A 17,925-nucleotide genomic window follows, 5' to 3' on the forward strand; every position below is an offset into this window, starting at 1 on the left:
AAGAGTGCCTGAGTAATCAAGTTTGGAGCAACTGTGGATCCTCCTGCCCCTCAAACTGTCAAAACTTGAATGAGCCAAATCGGATCTGTCCTGCGATGTGTAAGCGAGGCTGCGTCTGTGCGACCCCCTATGTCTTTCTCTCTGGGAACTCTGGCCCCTGCGTTCTGCCCAGTGACTGCCATTAACAACCTGTTAATAGAAAAAAGTCCTGAATGACTCCTGAAATGGAAGGTTTCTAGACTTAATAAATCTCATGTGTGTGATTATATTCCTTATGTTTGGTCTCTCTTTCCTTGCAGAAAATTTGCTGTAAACCCTAATTAAATAATATTTATAGCAGCTATAACAAATATAATTTGGATCATTGAATTAGAAAATCCAGTGAATTACAAGGTGGAACATGTATGCACATGTAAATATATATATATAATATGATGTTCGGTTTTCAGGCACCACTTTATGATGCATGAGAAAAACATTAGGGTAACAGTCACCCTGAATTCAGGGGGGGGGGGGGGTTAGTGGAATCACTCTTAAAGCTAAAGATGTGGCTCAGATCTATCTGGTTTTTAATAGCACCCCATACCCACCCCTTTATACTAATGGTTTCTCCTATGCTTTTAAATATGGGCGTTGGTTTGAGCAATCTCTCTCTCTCTTAAAAGCCCTTACTGGCGGGGGAGGATTTCGCTTTCAGATTGAAACCAATGCTCAACACACACTGAATACAGGTAATGCTATTATGCAGAGAAGTATCTTTTTATATCATGATCTGAGTTAAGTAAGTTAGGGGTTTACCTTGACGTGGTATGGTGGCTTTTCAACTTTATGATCATAACTTTGTAACTAAAACCCCCTGTTTTGTAAACACATGCATTTGCATTTATATTGAATTACTTATGAGACAGGGGCCCAGGGAAGTGCATTGTAAGTAGCACTTCCATTATACTTAAATATACTTTGATTTAGCCTTAAGAGTGCTTCCACTAACCCGCCCCTGAATTTTGTAACAGCCACCCTGCTATAGTTCCAGGGGTACCCAGGGTACAAATGATCACTCACCCCAAATCTCCCCCTAACTGACCTTCAGACTGGGCCCCTTAGCTCATAACAAGGTTACAGATATATAGAAACATTGGGGTAACAGTCACCCTGCTATAGTTCCAGGGGTACCCAGGACACAATTAAGCACTCACCCCAAATCTCCCCCTAACTGACCTTCAGACTGGGCCCCCTTAGCTCATAACAAGGTTACAGATATATAGAAACATTGGGGTGTCACCCTGCTATAGTTCCAGGGGTACCCAGGGTACAAATAAACACTCACCCCAAATCTCCCCCTAACTGACCTTCAGACTGGGCCCCCTTAGCTCATAACAAGGTTATAGATATATAGAAACATTGGGGTGTCACCCTGCTATAGTTCCAGGGGTACCCAGGGCACATATAAACACTCACCCCAAATCTCCCCCTAACTGGCCTTCAGACTGGGCCCCCTTAGCTCATAACAAGGTTACAGATATATAGAAACATTGGGGTGTCACCCTGCTATAGTTCCAGGGGTACCCAGGGCACAAATAAACACTCACCCCAAATCTCCCCCTAACTGACCTTCAGGCTGGGCCCCCTTAGCTCATAACAAGGTTACAGATATATAGAAACATTGGGGTAACAGTCACCCTGCTATAGTTCCAGGGGTACCCAGGGTACAAATAAACACTCACCCCAAATCTCCCCCTAACTGACCTTCAGACTGGGCCCCCTTAGCTCATAACAAGGTTATAGATATATAGAAACATTGGGGTGTCACCCTGCTATAGTTCCAGGGGTACCCAGGGCACATATAAACACTCACCCCAAATCTCCCCCTAACTGGCCTTCAGACTGGGCCCCCTTAGCTCATAACAAGGTTACAGATATATAGAAACATTGGGGTGTCACCCTGCTATAGTTCCAGGGGTACCCAGGGCACAAATAAACACTCACCCCAAATCTCCCCCTAACTGACCTTCAGGCTGGGCCCCCTTAGCTCATAACAAGGTTACAGATATATAGAAACATTGGGGTAACAGTCACCCTGCTATAGTTCCAGGGGTACCCAGGGTACAAATAAACACTCACCCCAAATCTCCCCCTAACTGACCTTCAGACTGGGCCCCCTTAGCTCATAACAAGGTTATAGATATATAGAAACATTGGGGTGTCACCCTGCTATAGTTCCAGGGGTACCCAGGGCACAAATAAGCACTCACCCCAAATCTCCCTCTAACTGGTCTTTAGGCTGCTTGAACTGATCAATGGGTTTACATTTTTCTTCTGAAGCAGAATTAGGATTAAAGAGAGAGATCAATACTGTCCCACACTTTGGAACAGCTATAATCTTATTACAGGGATGGGATCTGTCATCCACAAACCCCTTATCATAAAAGCTCCGAATTATGGGACAGCCATCTCCCATAAACTCCAATTCAATAATAACATTTTTTTTTTAATTATTTCCTTTTTCTCTGTAATAATAAAACAATACTTTGTACTTGATCCCAACTAACATAAATTAATCATTGTTGGATTAAGTACCAGTACCATAAACCCACTATCACTGCTAGGAAAGGATTCCAGACTGTCTGGAGACAGAGATAGTGACAGGCTACATATAATTGTAGGACCCAACCTTGACTATTTAATTGTAAAAGCTAAAAACAAAACCCAGTAGTTTTATACCAAATACAAATCACGAGAGAGTGAGCAAAAGAGTCTCATGATGTTCATTATTGGTTCATTATGATCTAGTTGTGGGTCAAGCAATGATAAACCAAAAAAATAACTGCAAAATGTTGTATTTAGTAATTTTAGTAATTATTGTCATTCATTGTAGTTTGTGAACAACATGTGACATTTAAAGGAGAACTAAACCGTAAAAATGAATATGGTTAAAAATGCCATATTTTATATACTGAACATATTGCATGAGGCTAAAGTTTGAGCTTGTCAATAGCAGCAATGATCCAGGACTTCAAACTTGTCACAGGGGGTCACCATCTTGGAAAGTGTCTGTGACACTCACATGCTCAGTGGGCTCTGATTGGCTGTTGAGAAGCTAAGCTTAGGGCTCGTCACTAATTATCCAGCAGAAAATGAGCTTCCCTGGCTGTAATATAAACTGATGCTACAGGTTTGCTGATGATTCAATTCTGATGCTAATTGCACTGGTTTCTGTGCTGCCATGTAGTAATTATCTGTATTAATTACTAATCAGCCTTATATTGTGACATTTCTATTCTATGTGTACTGTATATTGTGAGTGGGTCCCTAAGCTCAGTAAGTGACAGCAGCACAGAGCATGTGCAGTGAATCAGCAAAAAAGAAGATGGGGAGCTACTGGGGCATCTTTGGAGACACAGATCTTTACTGCTAAAGGGCTGTGGTTGCCTTGGGCTGGTAAAGAAGCACAAAACATCATGTACAACATTTCTACCTACTTCTTTAGTTAGGCTTTAGTTCTCCTTTACATCTGGTTGACGACATATGACAGATCTGGTTGCTGTATGATAGAAACCAGTCTAATACCAGTTCTGCGTTATTGCATATAAACTGCAGCTTTTCTCCCTTTCTAAAAGACTTGTGATTTTAAAAACTGTAATAAAAATTGACGTTTTCTTCCTTGTTCCTTGTTTGGGTAGAAACAATCTGCACAAATCATATAACATATATAAATACTGGTATGTGAACCTTTTCCTTAGAGAGAGAGAGAGACTTTCGACTGAAGAAAACTTCTCATGTAAGTATCAAATCTATTCCTGCTTAGTAAAACCCCAGCACTTTATCTATCTCAACTTTTTTGGATCATCAGACGACAACCCAGACTTGATCACATTTTTCGGATTATCCAGCGTTGATCCCAATGTCAAGAAACAAATCAGGGACATCTGCCATTGGCTTCTACATGATCTCAACAGGTTTGAGATGGAGTATTTTCGGGTTCTGATTTTTAGCAGCTTTGGGGTATAATACATTTTTTAAAAATCTGAGGGTTTTTTTCCATGTAAAATTCTAGTTTTACACCTTGACCAGAAAAAAAATCGAGTCTTCAAGCAATTTTTTGACATCAATAATTGATATGGCTTCAATTGTTTTGAACTTCTTGTCTTTAAATGTACTAATTGTCTCATCTATTTCTTTAGAGAACCACTAGATAACTGAATAAAATGAAGAGAGCGAGCGCTGTGTTTCTAATCTGTGCACTGGGTGAGGAAAGGCCAGAATTGTTACATGCTTAGAAGCAAGTTTATTTGCTTTTACTGTGATTCGAGTTTTTTTGCAGCAAAAAAAAAAGTATTGTGATTCTTGCGATCATTCGAAATTTATTAATAGGCTGGTTCACCCTTAAGTGAACTTTTAGTATGTTATAGAATGGCCAATTCTAAGCAACTTTTCAATTGGTCTTCATTATTTATTTTTATGGTTTGGTGGTTATTTGTCTTCTTTCAAGTTTCCAAATGGGGGTCACTGACCCCATCTAAAAACAAATGCTCTGTAAGGCTACATATTTATTGTTATTGCTACTTAGAGGGATATTCTGAGACAATTTGCAATCGGTTTTCATTTTTTATTATTTGTGGTGTTTGAGTTATTTAGCTTTTTATTCAGCAGCTCTCCAGTTTGTAATTTCATCTATCTAGTTGCTAGGGTTCAAATTCCCCTAGCAACCATGCACTGATTTGAATAAAAGACTGGAATATGAATAAGAGAGGCCTGAATAGAAAGATAAGTAATAAAATGTAACAATATATTTGCAGCCTTACAGAGCATTTGTTTTTAGATGGGGTCAGTGACCCCCATATGAAAGCTGGAAAGAGTCTGAAGAAGAAGACAAATAATTCAAAAACTATAACAAAGAAAAATTAAAGGCCAATTTAAAAGTTGCTTAGAATCGGCCATTCTATGACTACTATACTATTGTATATACTAAAAGTTATCTTAAAGGTCAACTACCCCTTTAAATATTTGGATTATTTGATTATAATGGAATCTATGGGAGATGGTCTTTCTGTAATTTTGAGCTTTCTGGATAATGGATACCATACCTATACAAGAATTGATCGCATTTTTTGCGAAAAAAAAAACCCTCAAACTGATCGAGTTTTTGAGTAAAAACCACTGAATAAAAACAAAATATCATGAAGGCTACAAACATCATCAAATGGCTCAAGGGACCTCTGCCATTCTACACGACTTTTGACAGGTTTTAGCTGGAGTATTTTTGGATTAGATCTATTTCCAGTCTAAGGGCATAATAAACTTCAAAATTCAAGTTTTTTTTTTAAAAAAACAAATGTGAGGTTTTTTTTTTAAACTCAAAGTTTGAGTTTTTACTAAACTACCCTCAAACTCTCATCTTTTGGGAAAAACGCAACTTGACTTTTAGTAAATAACCCCCCTAAATATGATATTGCAAATTACAGAATATTTACAGAATTGTTGATAATATTGGTAATAGTGACGGGCGAATTTGCGGGATTCGCCACCAGCGAATATATTCATGAAACGCCCGCAAAAATTTGCCCGAAAAAATTCACCTGCGTCGAAAAAAAACGGAGGCCGGCGTCAAAAACAGGTGCCAGCGTCAAAAACGAGACGCCGGCACAGTTTAGCGAATTTTTCGTCGTTTCTCGAATTTTGCACGAAATTCGCAAATTTTTCAGCGAAGCAAACGGCGCAAATTCGCCCATCACTAATTGGTAATAATATGAAACGAAAATCTAAAAAACCAAATTTTTATTCCAGTTGGAGGGCATCAGCCTTTGGCAGTGTCTAGTAGATAATAATACAAATACTGATCATGTTGCTGTGCAGTCTAATAACACTATACTGAATGTCTCTTTGTAGCTTTGTCTCTTCTCTGTGTCTGTGGAACAAGATGTTTTATCACTGATGAACCTGCTGAACGTAAGTTGACTTTACCCCACTGGGAAACACACTTGTGACATGAACATGAGTGGGATTCTGAGCCATCACTTTATTATATACACAGAATTAATCACTGGGATGCTTATGTCACTGTGATGCCTTGAGAAAAGCTCATCTCTAATTGTATGATGTCAAAGGGGATCGTGGGAACAGTGGCGTAACTAGATATTACTGGGCCCCATAGCAGATTATTTTTCAGGCACCCAGGTTGACCAGTTTTAACAGTATTTATTGAAATTGTATATGAATAAGGACCTCATGGGGCCCCTATACCTCCTGGGCCCCCCTGCAGTCGCAGGGTCTGCTTCCTCTATAGTTACACCCCTGCATGGGAAAATGCCTGACCCCGCCTCCAACATAATATGCCTGAAACGCATCTAAATCTTGCCGGCATCTTCAAATGAATCCTGGGCTATAAAAAAGGGTGTAAATGACATGGAACCAGCCTATCCCTGCTCAGACAGCGTGCAATGGGTTAAAGGAACAGTAACATCAAAAAATGAATATGTTTTTAAAGTAATGCAAATATAATGCAGTGTTGCCCTGAACTGGTAAAACTGGTGTTTGCTTCAGAAACATTACTATTGTTTATATAAATAAGCTGCTGTGTAGCAATAGGGGCACAATATAAACTATAGTAGTACTTATCTGTTATCTACTGTGTATCCTGTGCTTGAATGGCTGCCCCCATGGCTACACAGCAGCTTGTTTATATAAACTATAGTAGTACTTATCTGTTATCTACTGTGTATCCTGTGCTTGAATGGCTGCCCCCATGGCTGCGCAGCAGCTTGTTTATATAAACTACAGTAGTACTTATCTGTTATCTACTGTGTATCCTGTGCTTGAATGGCCGCCCCCATGGCTACACAGCAGCTTGTTTATATAAACTATAGTAGTACTTATCTGTTATCTACTGTGTATCCTGTGCTTGAATGGCTGCCCCCATGGCTGCGCAGCAGCTTGTTTATATAAACTACAGTAGTACTTATCTGTTATCTACTGTGTATCCTGTGCTTGAATGGCCGCCCCCATGGCTACACAGCAGCTTGTTTATATAAACTACAGTAGTACTTATCTGTTATCTACTGTGTATCCTGTGCTTGAATGGCTGCCCCCATGGCTGCGCAGCAGCTTGTTTATATAAACTGTACTACTGTTTCTGAAACCAACATGTCGGTTTTACCAGTGCAGGGGAACAGTGCATGACACTTTAATTTTTTGGTGTTACTGTCCCTTTAAACAGAGTTGACAAGCCTACAAATGCACAAATATGTGTTTTAAGGCCCATACACTAGTAGGCAGCCTGAGTGGTAACATCTTTTTAACAGCAGTTTAACCATAGAAATATTCCTGTGGAACCCTGGTGTACCAAGGGCATAATAGAAGGATGGAATGTAATTTGTTTTTATTAGAGCAAAATACCTTTGCAAATACCTTTTTATAATTATCACAATGTTTATGCACAATGCAATGTACAACAGGGGTACCCAGTGTTTACCAGAGTAGGGTCTAATTTTATGTCGTTTTCACATTAGGTTCTACAGCCTTTAGAGTTATGATGCCATGGAAAACACTGAAAGAAACCATACATTTTGGGTTTTTTCTTGGTATTTAAAAATTCCCCAAAAACAAATTCCATAATCTGAATAATGGGTATCATCCAGAATAGGGATCTACTGGAACTGCTTGTGGATAACGCTGCAATGTGATCTACTGGTCGTCATCTCAATATCTACTGGGACGTCACAATGTACTTTATAGACAATGTACAGATTGTGGAACGTGTTGGGACTTATTGTCATTATATTTCTTTTCTCACAGCAGGAAGTTGTCTCCTTAATCAGGTTTGGAAAGAGTGTGGATCCTACTGCCCCCGAGACTGTCAAAACATAAATGAGGCAGATTTTTTTTGCCCTGCAGCGTGTAAGCGAGGATGCTTCTGTCAGCCCCCCTACATCTTTCTGTCTGGTACTGCCGGGCCCTGTGTTCTGCCCAGAGAATGCCCCTAACAAGCTGGAAATAGAAAAATTAAATGACTCCAGAAATTAAATGTTTCTAGACATAATAAATCCTGTGTATGAGGTTATGCGCATTTTGTTTTTTGTTTTTTTCACACAATAGATTATCTATAGATTAAATAGTCTTTATAGCAACTAAAGATAATGTTCATTTTATAGGAACAGTAACCCCATGCAAGGCGTACCCTGCTGTAATTCCTTGAGTAGGTATTGCTTTAAATCTGTCCTCCCAAATTTCATCTTAACTCATGGCCCTCAGCTGTTAAAAAGGTTACAGATATATATAAACCCAAATCTCCCCCTAACTGGCCTTCAGACTGGGCCCCCTTAGCTCATAACAAGGTTACAGATATATAGAAACATTGGGGTGTCACCCTGCTATAGTTCCAGGGGTACCCAGGGTACAAATAAGCACTCACCCCAAATCTCCCCCTAACTGACCTTCAGACTGGGCCCCCTTAGCTCATAACAAGGTTACAGATATATAGAAACATTGGGGTGTCACCCTGCTATAGTTCCAGGGGTACCCAGGGTACAAATAAGCACTCACCCCAAATCTCCCCCTAACTGACCTTCAGACTGGGCCCCCTTAGCTCATAACAAGGTTACAGATATATAGAAACATTGGGGTAACAGTCACCTTGCTATAGTTCAAGGGGTCCCCAGGGTACAAATAATCACTCACCCCAAATCTCCCCCTAACTGACCTTCAGACTGGGCCCCCTTAGCTCATAACAAGGTTACAGATATATAGAAACATTGGGGTAACAGTCACCCTGCTATAGTTCCAGGGGTACCCAGGGTACAAATAAGCACTCACCCCAAATCTCCCCCTAACTGGCCTTCAGTCTGGGCACCTTTAGCTCATAACAAGGTTACAGATATATAGAAACATTGGGGTGTCACCCTGTTATAGTTCCAGGGGTACCCAGGGCACAAATAAGCACTCACCCCAAATCTCCCCATAACTGACCTTCAGACTGGGCCCCCTTAGCTCATAACAAGGTTACAGATATATAGAAACATTGGGGTAACAGTCACCCTGCTATAGTTCCAGGGGTACCCAGGGCACAAATAAGCACTCACCCCAAATCTCCTCCTAACTGACCTTCAGACTGGGCCCCCTTAGCTCATAACAAGGTTACAGATATATAGAAACATTGGGGTAACAGTCACCCTGCTATAGTTCCAGGGGTACCCAGGGTACAAATAAACACTCACCCCAAATCTCCCCCTAACTGACCTTCAGACTGGGCCCCTTAGCTCATAACAAGGTTACAGATATATAGAAACATTGGGGTGTCACCCTGCTATAGTTCCAGGGGTACCCAGGGTACAAATAAGCACTCACCCCAAATCTCCCCCTAACTGACCTTCAGACTGGGCCCCCTTAGCTCATAACAAGGTTACAAATATATAGAAATTTTTGGGTAACAGTCACCCTGCTATAGTTCCAGGGGTACCCAGGGCACAGACAACAACCATCCTCCTTTTTTTATTCTTTACAAATGAAGATATTTAAATAAAGTGAATTTATTGGCAGCACACAGAGACAGAATGAACATTTAGGTAACACAGTATCAGGATATATGTTGGGGTAACAACGCACTATATTTATCGTCAATTCCTGCTTAGAAGAGCAATAAGGATTGGGCTGGAGCGGGTGCTTTTTGGGCACTGTGTGGGCAGGATGCATGTGCCCTGGTGCAAGACAAAACCATTGTTGCAGATACAGCCGGGATTGCACATCATTGCACACGCCTGGTTGCGCTGGAGATAATTTGCACACGTGACCTGACAGGGGGGACTGCAGTTATCAAACCTTCCGTTGGGTCCACAAGAACCGCACTGGCTCTCTAGTATACAGGTATCGGAGGAGAGTGATGACAAGACATAGCCTGGTTTGCAATGGCACGATGGTCTGCAGCTCTTTTCACACGCCGGCTCCACGTTGCCGCAAACTTTAATACATGGCATGCAATCATAGAACTTCTTATTGGGTTCACAGTAATCATCTGAAAAAAAAAAAAAGGAGATAAGTACGACCTTGTAGGTTTCGCCTAATAAATGATTCTCATATCGGAATCATCTGCAGAGAACATTTTGGAATGGATCTGGATACTATCCAACAGACCAATTTAAACACCTGCACAACCACACCAAAATAATTACAAAAATAATAAATGCTAAAAGCATTTTTATTACCAAAAATGTGCAATGAAATCTCCACAAGAAGCTCTGACATGTTCCTCACCAGTTTGGCACCTGTTTAGAGGCACAGAACTCAACAGAACTAAGCTAAAAAAAGAACTGGAGGTGTGTTTTTATCTAGGGCCACTGGAAGGAGGAAGAAAATGTGTGTGTTTTACCTGCATGGGAACCAGTTGGAAGCTGGGCGGTCACTTGCGTCAAGCACAAGCCTAAAAATAAAGAAGACAATGGCAACGGCATGTTCAGATTTGCAACATTCCACACCTAATGACAATAATTACTCCATTGTCTCTATAAATACATCTAATTTAAAACCTTTGTTTTATAATCAGATTGAGCAACGAGCATTTAAATAAAACACCAAGGGGGTTATTTACTAAACTCCGAATGCAAAAATCCCGAAAAATTTGTGATTTTTTGAAAGTCCAATTTTATTAAAAAAAATCATGTATTTATTAAACCCCAATGATGGAAAAGTTCGAATCAGAAAAACCCGGCATCTCAGACGTGTCGAGGTTGCGTATTAGTCAACGGGAGAAGTTTTTTCGATGTGATCTGGGTTTTGTGCAATACCCCGAAATTTTCTGAGTTTTTGGGCAAAAATTTTAGTTTTCGGATGAAAAATCTAAAAATATCGTGAAAATCGGATAAAATCTTGAAAAAATAGAAAATTGGATGAAAAATTTGAAAAAATCATGAAAATCAGTTTTTTTCCACGCAAAGCAAATTTTCGGGAAAATGTAATAATAAATAAGCCTAAAAAATCCGATCGGAGTTTGTAGCAGAAAATATTGAGATAAATTCGGACTTTGATAAATAACCCCCCAAACGTCAAGGTTAGGTGACCGGACCACAAGAGTCACTTCTAATAAATGCTCATTGCTGGGCTGTAGAAATTAAATGCAGTGCTGCTCCTCAGATGTATTTTCTGGTGGTGGCAAATGCCACCTAATGAACCAGTAGTAATTATCCAAATTCAAATGTAAACATATTTGAGTCAGATCTGAAACAATTATAAAACGCATCTCAAATTTGAACAATTAGGAACTTGATCACTTAAAATTGTGAAAAAAAACAACTCAGAAGCAGCCAAATTACATTCTATCCTTCATTTTCAATGACTCTGCCAAGTGAATGTTAATTTGTGAACTAATCTTAAAACTAAAATCGAAAAATACATAGATTTTTAAGAATAAACTTCTATAGCAGCTTTCCAGCTTTGAGATACCGACATTTTGAAAACTCAAATTTTGAATTGGGGTAAAAACTTGAATTCGAATGTTGATAAATCTGTCCCATGCCCATGTAGGCAGAGTTTTCCCCCCAAAATTGTAACCTTGTCGTATTTGAGAGAACTGTGGCTGAAAGTGACTCAAATTGATCGAGTCTTTTTCCACAATCACAATATTATTGCAGTTGCTATTATATTTAAGCAAAAACTTGAATCAGAAAAGCTTGATCCCATTAAGTTGCGGCAAAAAAAAGTAATCACATTGTTTCATTTATTCTTTATTCTGGCTGTTTTAGAAAACATTTCTTTATTTGAATTTTCAAAATCTTTTCAATTGCTTCAAAAATTTAAATTAGAAAAACAATGTGAAAATATTGAAATTCACAATTTTTTCCCCACAATTTTCCAAATTGCAGAAAAATGCCAATTTGAATTTTAATCAATTTGCACCTAAGAGTCTCTCTTTTATATAAAGTGTGTGTGTGTGATTCCAGCTGTGATGCTTCACCAAAAATACAGGGAACAATGGCTCCACAGACCAATTTGTATTGTACAATTGTCGCTTGGAAAAGTCGATTTTATCGAATTTTTGCTGCGAAAACTTGACTTTTTTGTATTTTCAGAGGAAAACCCAGACTCCATTGGATTATCCAGTGCAGATCATGATATCAAGAAACAACTTCAGGGACATCTGCCATTGATTTCTACATGACCTCGATAGGCTTGAGATGGAGTATTTCAGATTCAGATTTTTAGAAGCTTTGCCGTATGATAAATCTCTAAAAATTCCACTTTTTATTTTTCGAATAATCGAGTTTTACCCCTAAAAACCTTGCCCAGAGAAAATCGAGGTTTAATAAATTGCCCCCTGTATCTATAACAGCTTTTACCAAATGTTTTCAATCATGTTTGACTCTCAAAAATTAGAGTTAAAAAAACCCTGAAAATTGCTAGAAAAAAAGCAAATCTCCAATTAAAAAAAAAAAATCAGCCGCTTAGCATCACTACCTCTTCTGGGAAAATAACTGCACAACTCCAATTTTAATAAATCAGCCCCTTATGATTGCTACCACTTCTGGAAAAAAATGCAAATCTCCAATTTTATTAAATAAGCCCCTTAGCATTGCTACCTCTTCTGGAAAAAAACTAGAAATCTCTAATTAAAAAAAATATAATAATAAGGCCTTTACCATCACTACCTCTTCTGTGAAAAAACTTAAAATCTCTAATTAAAGAAAAAGCAGCCCCTTGGCATCACTACCTCTTCTGGGAAAAAACTTCAAATCTCAAATTAAAAAAAAAAATCAGTCCGTTAGCATCACTACCTCTTCTGGGAAACAACTGCAAAACTCCAAATTTAATAAATCAGCCCCTTAGCATTGCTACCTCTTCTGGAAAAAAATGCCAATCTCCGATTTAGAAAAATCAAAAAAAATCAGTCCCTTAGCATCTCTACCTCTTCTGGGAAGAAAATTGCAAATTTCCAATTTTAATAAATCCGCCTCTTAGCGTTGCTACCACTTCTGGAAAAAAAAGAACCTATCTAGGTAATAGCGCATTCAATCTAATTCGATTCAAAGTTTTTCCAAATAGGTTCTAGGAAGTCCCCCATAAGCTAAAACAGCAATTCGGCAGGTTTTAGATGGTGAATGGTCGAAGTTGAATTTTTAAAGAGACAGTGCATGATAAATTTTCGGAATTCAAATTTTAAGATTTTTTACAAATTCGAATTGAATTTGGATTATTCCGTAGTCGAACTACAAAAAAATTAGTTCAAATTCGATTTTTTTTAATTCGATTTTTCACTTCAACCTTTAATAAATCTGCCCCCTAGTGATTTATTTATTCCCACTGTTTAATTCACTAGTCTTTATTCCCACTGTTTAATTTATAATAACTGCAGCCCTGTTTGTTTTACTTTTGTAGGGATGTGAAAATCTTAGACACCCTTACACTTTACAGACAGGCACATCCCTAGTAATATGGACACCTCAGTGGGACCTTGTGCTTATGTAACCCCTGTAGTTCACACAGTGTACACCAGATGGCACTGTGAGTATAAAAGGTTTAGGAACCATGTGTTCTGGTTCCATTGCTTTAGCCCAACCAAGCAGGCTAGAAGGGAATGGGTAGTGCCTTGGCCCTAGTAATTAGACAGCTATACTCGTTTATAGATCACTCTAGGAGTGATAGAGAGGTTATTTAGCTGAGCAGCTCAAGGCTCCGCCGAGGAGATTAGAGTTACTGACCCAGAGTAAGGAACCAAGTGTTGAGATAGGTCTGCCACTGGAAGATATCCTGAAAACTGGGCAATACCCATCACATGCTGTCAACTTACTCTCTGCTGTATATTCCCTAGCCTGTGGGGATTCAGCCTTTTCCCCCCTCTGAGGCAAATTGGAGAGGCTTCAGATGGGTTTTTTGTCTTCCTCTGGATCAACTGGCAGTTAGGCAGATATAAAAAAAAACTAAAAGGTTGAACTTGATGGACGTGTGTGTTTTTTCAACCTTACTTACTATGTTACTATGCTACAATCTGTTCCAGTTATACGGGTTGCATTCCTATATAGATTTAGTGGTAGGTTAATAGGCATTGCACCAAAGTGGAGGTTGAGTAGCTCAATAACGATGTAGTTGCAACACGCCTGTTATTACTATAGACTATAATACTCAGATCTCTTATGATGTTGTGCAGAGGTGGAGTTTTATAACATATAATGAAAACATAGGAAGCAGTTTATCTTCCAGGGTTATTTTTAGGAGTAATTATAGTTTAAATAATAAAAAGACAATTACAACTATAACATTTTATGCCCCACTATTTAATTTGTCCTTGTGAAACATCATTTAGTCATCCTTGTGATCTTACCAGTACGAACTTGTTCTGCCCATGGGACTCCAGTTGGTACAACCGTATGTTGTGATTACAACCTGGTCTAGTTATTCTAATGATCTCATAACCTGGGGCTTGATCTGGAGAAATTATATTCCTCTGTTTGGGCTACTGGTTGGTCTTGTTTTGGTGAGAATTGTAATGCTCTGAATGGGCAGAAGTTCAGCCAGACTTGTGATTTCCCCAGTGCTCATATTAGCTCTAGCAATGTAAATCTGTAAACAATGTAAGCAGCAGTCCTGCCCTGCTTTATGGCAGCTGAGATTCTAGTTATCTGTATAACAGAGCATTCTGTCCCAGTGGCTGCACAGGTCCTATCTGATCCCCACTGTAAGCAGCAGTCCTGTCCTGCTTTATGGCAGCTGAGATTCTAGCTATCTGTATAACAGAACATTCTGTCCCAGTGGCTGCACAGATCCTATCTGATCCCCATTGTAAGCAGCAGTCCTGTCCTGCTTTATGGCAGCTGAGATTCTAGCTATCTGTATAACAGAACATTCTGTCCCAATGAGTGGACAGATCCTATCTGATCCCCATTGTAAGCAGCAGTCCTGCTCTGCTTTATGGCTGAGATTCTAGCTATCTGTATAACAGAACATTCTGTCCCAGTGGCTGCACAGATCCTATCTGATCCCCATTGTAAGCAGCAGTCCTGTCCTGCTTTATGGCAGCTGAGATTCTAGCTATCTGTATAACAGAACATTCTGTCCCAATGAGTGGACAGATCCTATCTGATCCCCATTGTAAGCAGCAGTCCTGCTCTGCTTTATGGCTGAGATTCTAGCTATCTGTATAACAGATCATTCTATCCCAGTGGCTGCACAGATTCTATCTGATCCCTATTGTAAGCAGCAGTCCTGCCCTGCTTTATGGCAGCTGAGATTCTAGCTATCTGTATAACAGAACATTCTGTCCCAGTGGCTGCACAGATCCTATCTGATCCCCATTGTAAGCAGCAGTCCTGTCCTGCTTTATGGCAGCTGAGATTCTAGCTATCTGTATAACAGAACATTCTGTCCCAATGGCTGCACAGATCCTATCTGATCCCCATTGTAAGCAGCAGCCCTGTCCTGCTTTATGGCAGAGATTCTAGCTATCTGTATAACAGAACATTCTGTCCCAGGGGCTGCACAGATCCTATCTGATCCCCATTGTAAGCAGCAGTCCTGTCCTGCTTTATGGCAGAGATTCCTAGCAAGCTGTTTTATAGCAAACATTGGATTGGTTGGTATACTAGACCTGGGTAAATATTGTACAACACTTAATTAAAATGTGCACCCCCAATTATTTTGGAAAGATAAGTTCCACTACTCACCCAAGATGAGTACGACTTTCAGAGGACTGCCCTTCAACATCTTGACCTGAAAGTAAAGGGTCAGTTATACATTGGGTACAATAATGTGCCTCCTCCCTTTTTTTTTTGGCTGAATATTGCCGAAATGATTCTCACCTCTCTCCTGTGAGCTGCCTCGTCTCTCTTGCTGTTGTGATGCTCTTGCATAGCGAGACAAGCCGATGACTGTAATTACTTATATGCTGGATACAGACGGGCGGTGAAACTCATTAAATATCTGTTGTTTGTTGTCAGAGGTGATGCATGGGGCTCTCCCCATTTCACTGGCTGCCAATGACACACATTAACCTGGTACCATTGTTTCCAGAGAATCATTTCCCTGATTAATGTCACCCTATGATATACAGATGAAGCCACTTGGATTTGTGAGTTAAATGCGTCATGACTCAGGGGTAATTGAAGAAACTGTGTTATCTTAAGTCATCTTAACTCATTTAATGCATTTAACCTTTTCATTAGCATACCAAAGCTCCATTGTTCACAATGGTGAATGCTTTAATTAGATGGGTTGTTGTGACACAGTTTTCTGTGTTAAATGAGATAAATGGGATATCTGTGTTTAGTTATTCTGTGTCAAACAGACAAACCAAAGTGGCTGCATCTGTAATTAAAGGGTTGGTTAAAATGTATGTTAACATTTTAGTATGTCATAGAATGGCTAATTTTAAGCAACTTTCCAATTGGTCTTCATTTTTTTCATTTTTGAAATATTTGCTTCCTTCTGACTCCAGTTTTCAAATGGGGGTCACTGACCCCATTAAAAACCAATGCTCTTGAAGGCTACACATTTATTGTTATTACAACTTTGTATTACTTATCTTTCTATTCAGGCCTCTCCTATTCATATTCCAGTCTATTATTCAAACAAATGCATGGTTGCTAGGGGAATTTGGACCCTAGCAACCAGATGGCTGAAATTGCAAACTGGAGAGTTGCTGAATAAAAAGCTAAATAACTCAAAAACCACAAATAATAAAAATGGAAACCAATTGCAAATTGTCTCAGAATATCACTCTCTGTATCATACTAAACGTTTATTTAAAGGCAAGCAAGCACTTTATTTGCCCCAATTTACTAAAGGGCGAAGTGAAAATTCACCAGCGTGACGTCATTTCGGTACTTTGCCGATTTACAAATGGTCGCCAGCATAACTTCGCTAGTGAAGCAGATAGACTCTATCGGTACTTTGCTCCCTAACGCCTGGCGATTTTGCGCTCTGGCAAATGGACGTAACTCCGCGAATTCACCAAGATGCAGATTTTAATGAGCGTTACCTCTTGCGCCAGACTTGCCTTCACCCCCTCAGACCAGGCGAAGTGCAATAGAGATAGGAGTTCCTCAAAAAAACGCTGGCGACTTTTCCGTTTTTCAGGGTGATAGGCTGCAAAAGATCGTACTTTTTTTAGGGTACCCGGCTTCCCCCCTGGAGAATTTGCTCTCTGGCCAGTGGACGTAACTACGCAAATTCACTAAGATGCGGATTTTACTGAACGTTACCTCTTGCGCCAGACTTGCCTTCGCCATCTCAGACCAGACGAAGTGCAATAGAGTAGATAGGAGTTCCTAATAACATTCTTAAAAAAAATTCTATCCCAAAAAACGCTGTCGTCTTTTCCTTTTTCAGGGAGATAGGCTGAAAAATAGCATTTTTTTGGGGGAGTAACCAGCTTCCCCCCTACATTTCCTAACATATGGCACATAAACTATACACTGGGCTCATGTGTAGGGCAATATAACAACTTTATTTTATTTTATTAAGGTTTCCCGGGCTTGTGTAGTGTAATGTATTTGCTGCAACATATACGTCCATTCAACTTTAACATCCCGCTGTATGCAAATGAGGCAACGCTAGTGCAACTTTGCTTTGCTTGGCGCAGTAACGCTAGCACAACATTGCCAGCGTTCGGTGCCCTGGACACAACTTTGGATTTTAGTGAATTAGCGTTGTCCTGTCGAAGCTACGCCTGGCGAAGTGTTGCGATGTGAGCGAAGCCGTCGCTGTTAAATTTTCGGAGGTTAGTAAATTTGCCCCTAAAGGAGAAGGAAAGCTACTAAAGCAGTTTATTGCTAAAAGATTAGCCAAAACAGTGCAAGCTATAACACTATATTTATTCTGTAGAATTCTTTACCATACCCGAGTAAACAGCTCTAGAGCGCTCTGTGTTTGTTTAGAATAGCAGCTGCCATATTTGCTTGGTGTGACATCACTTCCTGCCTAAGTCTTTCCCTGCTCATAGCTCTAGGCTCA

General features: G+C 39.7%; 2 protein-coding genes across 2 annotated transcripts; one reads left to right on the forward strand and one right to left on the reverse strand.

Moving 5' to 3' along the window:
* The first annotated feature begins 686 nt into the window (after positions 1-686).
* rdd1.L (riddle 1 L homeolog) lies at positions 687-8,051 on the forward strand. Its single transcript, NM_001088995.1, is given in 5 exon segments — positions 687-731; positions 3,741-3,778; positions 4,182-4,245; positions 5,887-5,946; positions 7,792-8,051. Coding segments are annotated over 3 exon segments (288 nt in total). The 5' UTR covers positions 687-731; positions 3,741-3,778; positions 4,182-4,205; the 3' UTR covers positions 7,980-8,051.
* Positions 8,052-9,501: 1,450 nt separating this feature from the next.
* Positions 9,502-15,848, reverse strand: LOC108696920 (BMP-binding endothelial regulator protein). The gene is made up of 4 exons (XM_018226628.2): positions 15,774-15,848; positions 15,639-15,684; positions 10,358-10,408; positions 9,502-10,003 (listed from the first exon to the last, which is right to left on the reverse strand). Exons 1-4 carry the CDS (start codon positions 15,822-15,824, stop codon positions 9,609-9,611), a joined length of 543 nt encoding a protein of 180 aa, XP_018082117.1. The 5' UTR covers positions 15,825-15,848; the 3' UTR covers positions 9,502-9,608.
* Between the last annotated feature and the right edge of the window lie 2,077 nt (positions 15,849-17,925).

This window comes from Xenopus laevis, chromosome 7L (assembly GCF_017654675.1).
Source record: "Xenopus laevis strain J_2021 chromosome 7L, Xenopus_laevis_v10.1, whole genome shotgun sequence".
In the NCBI taxonomy this organism is placed as follows: domain Eukaryota; kingdom Metazoa; phylum Chordata; class Amphibia; order Anura; family Pipidae; genus Xenopus; species Xenopus laevis.

Coding starts and splice junctions, on each gene's coding strand:
- LOC108696920 (XM_018226628.2), bottom strand. CDS start 15,824: ATGCAAGAGCATCACAACAGCAAGAGAGACGAGGCAGCTCACAGGAGA. Junction 15,685..15,773: donor AGGCAGCTCACAGGAGAGAG/GTGAGAATCATT, acceptor CTTTACTTTCAG/GTCAAGATGTTGAAGGGCAG. Junction 10,004..10,357: donor TCCAACTGGTTCCCATGCAG/GTAAAACACACA, acceptor TTTTTTTTTCAG/ATGATTACTGTGAACCCAAT.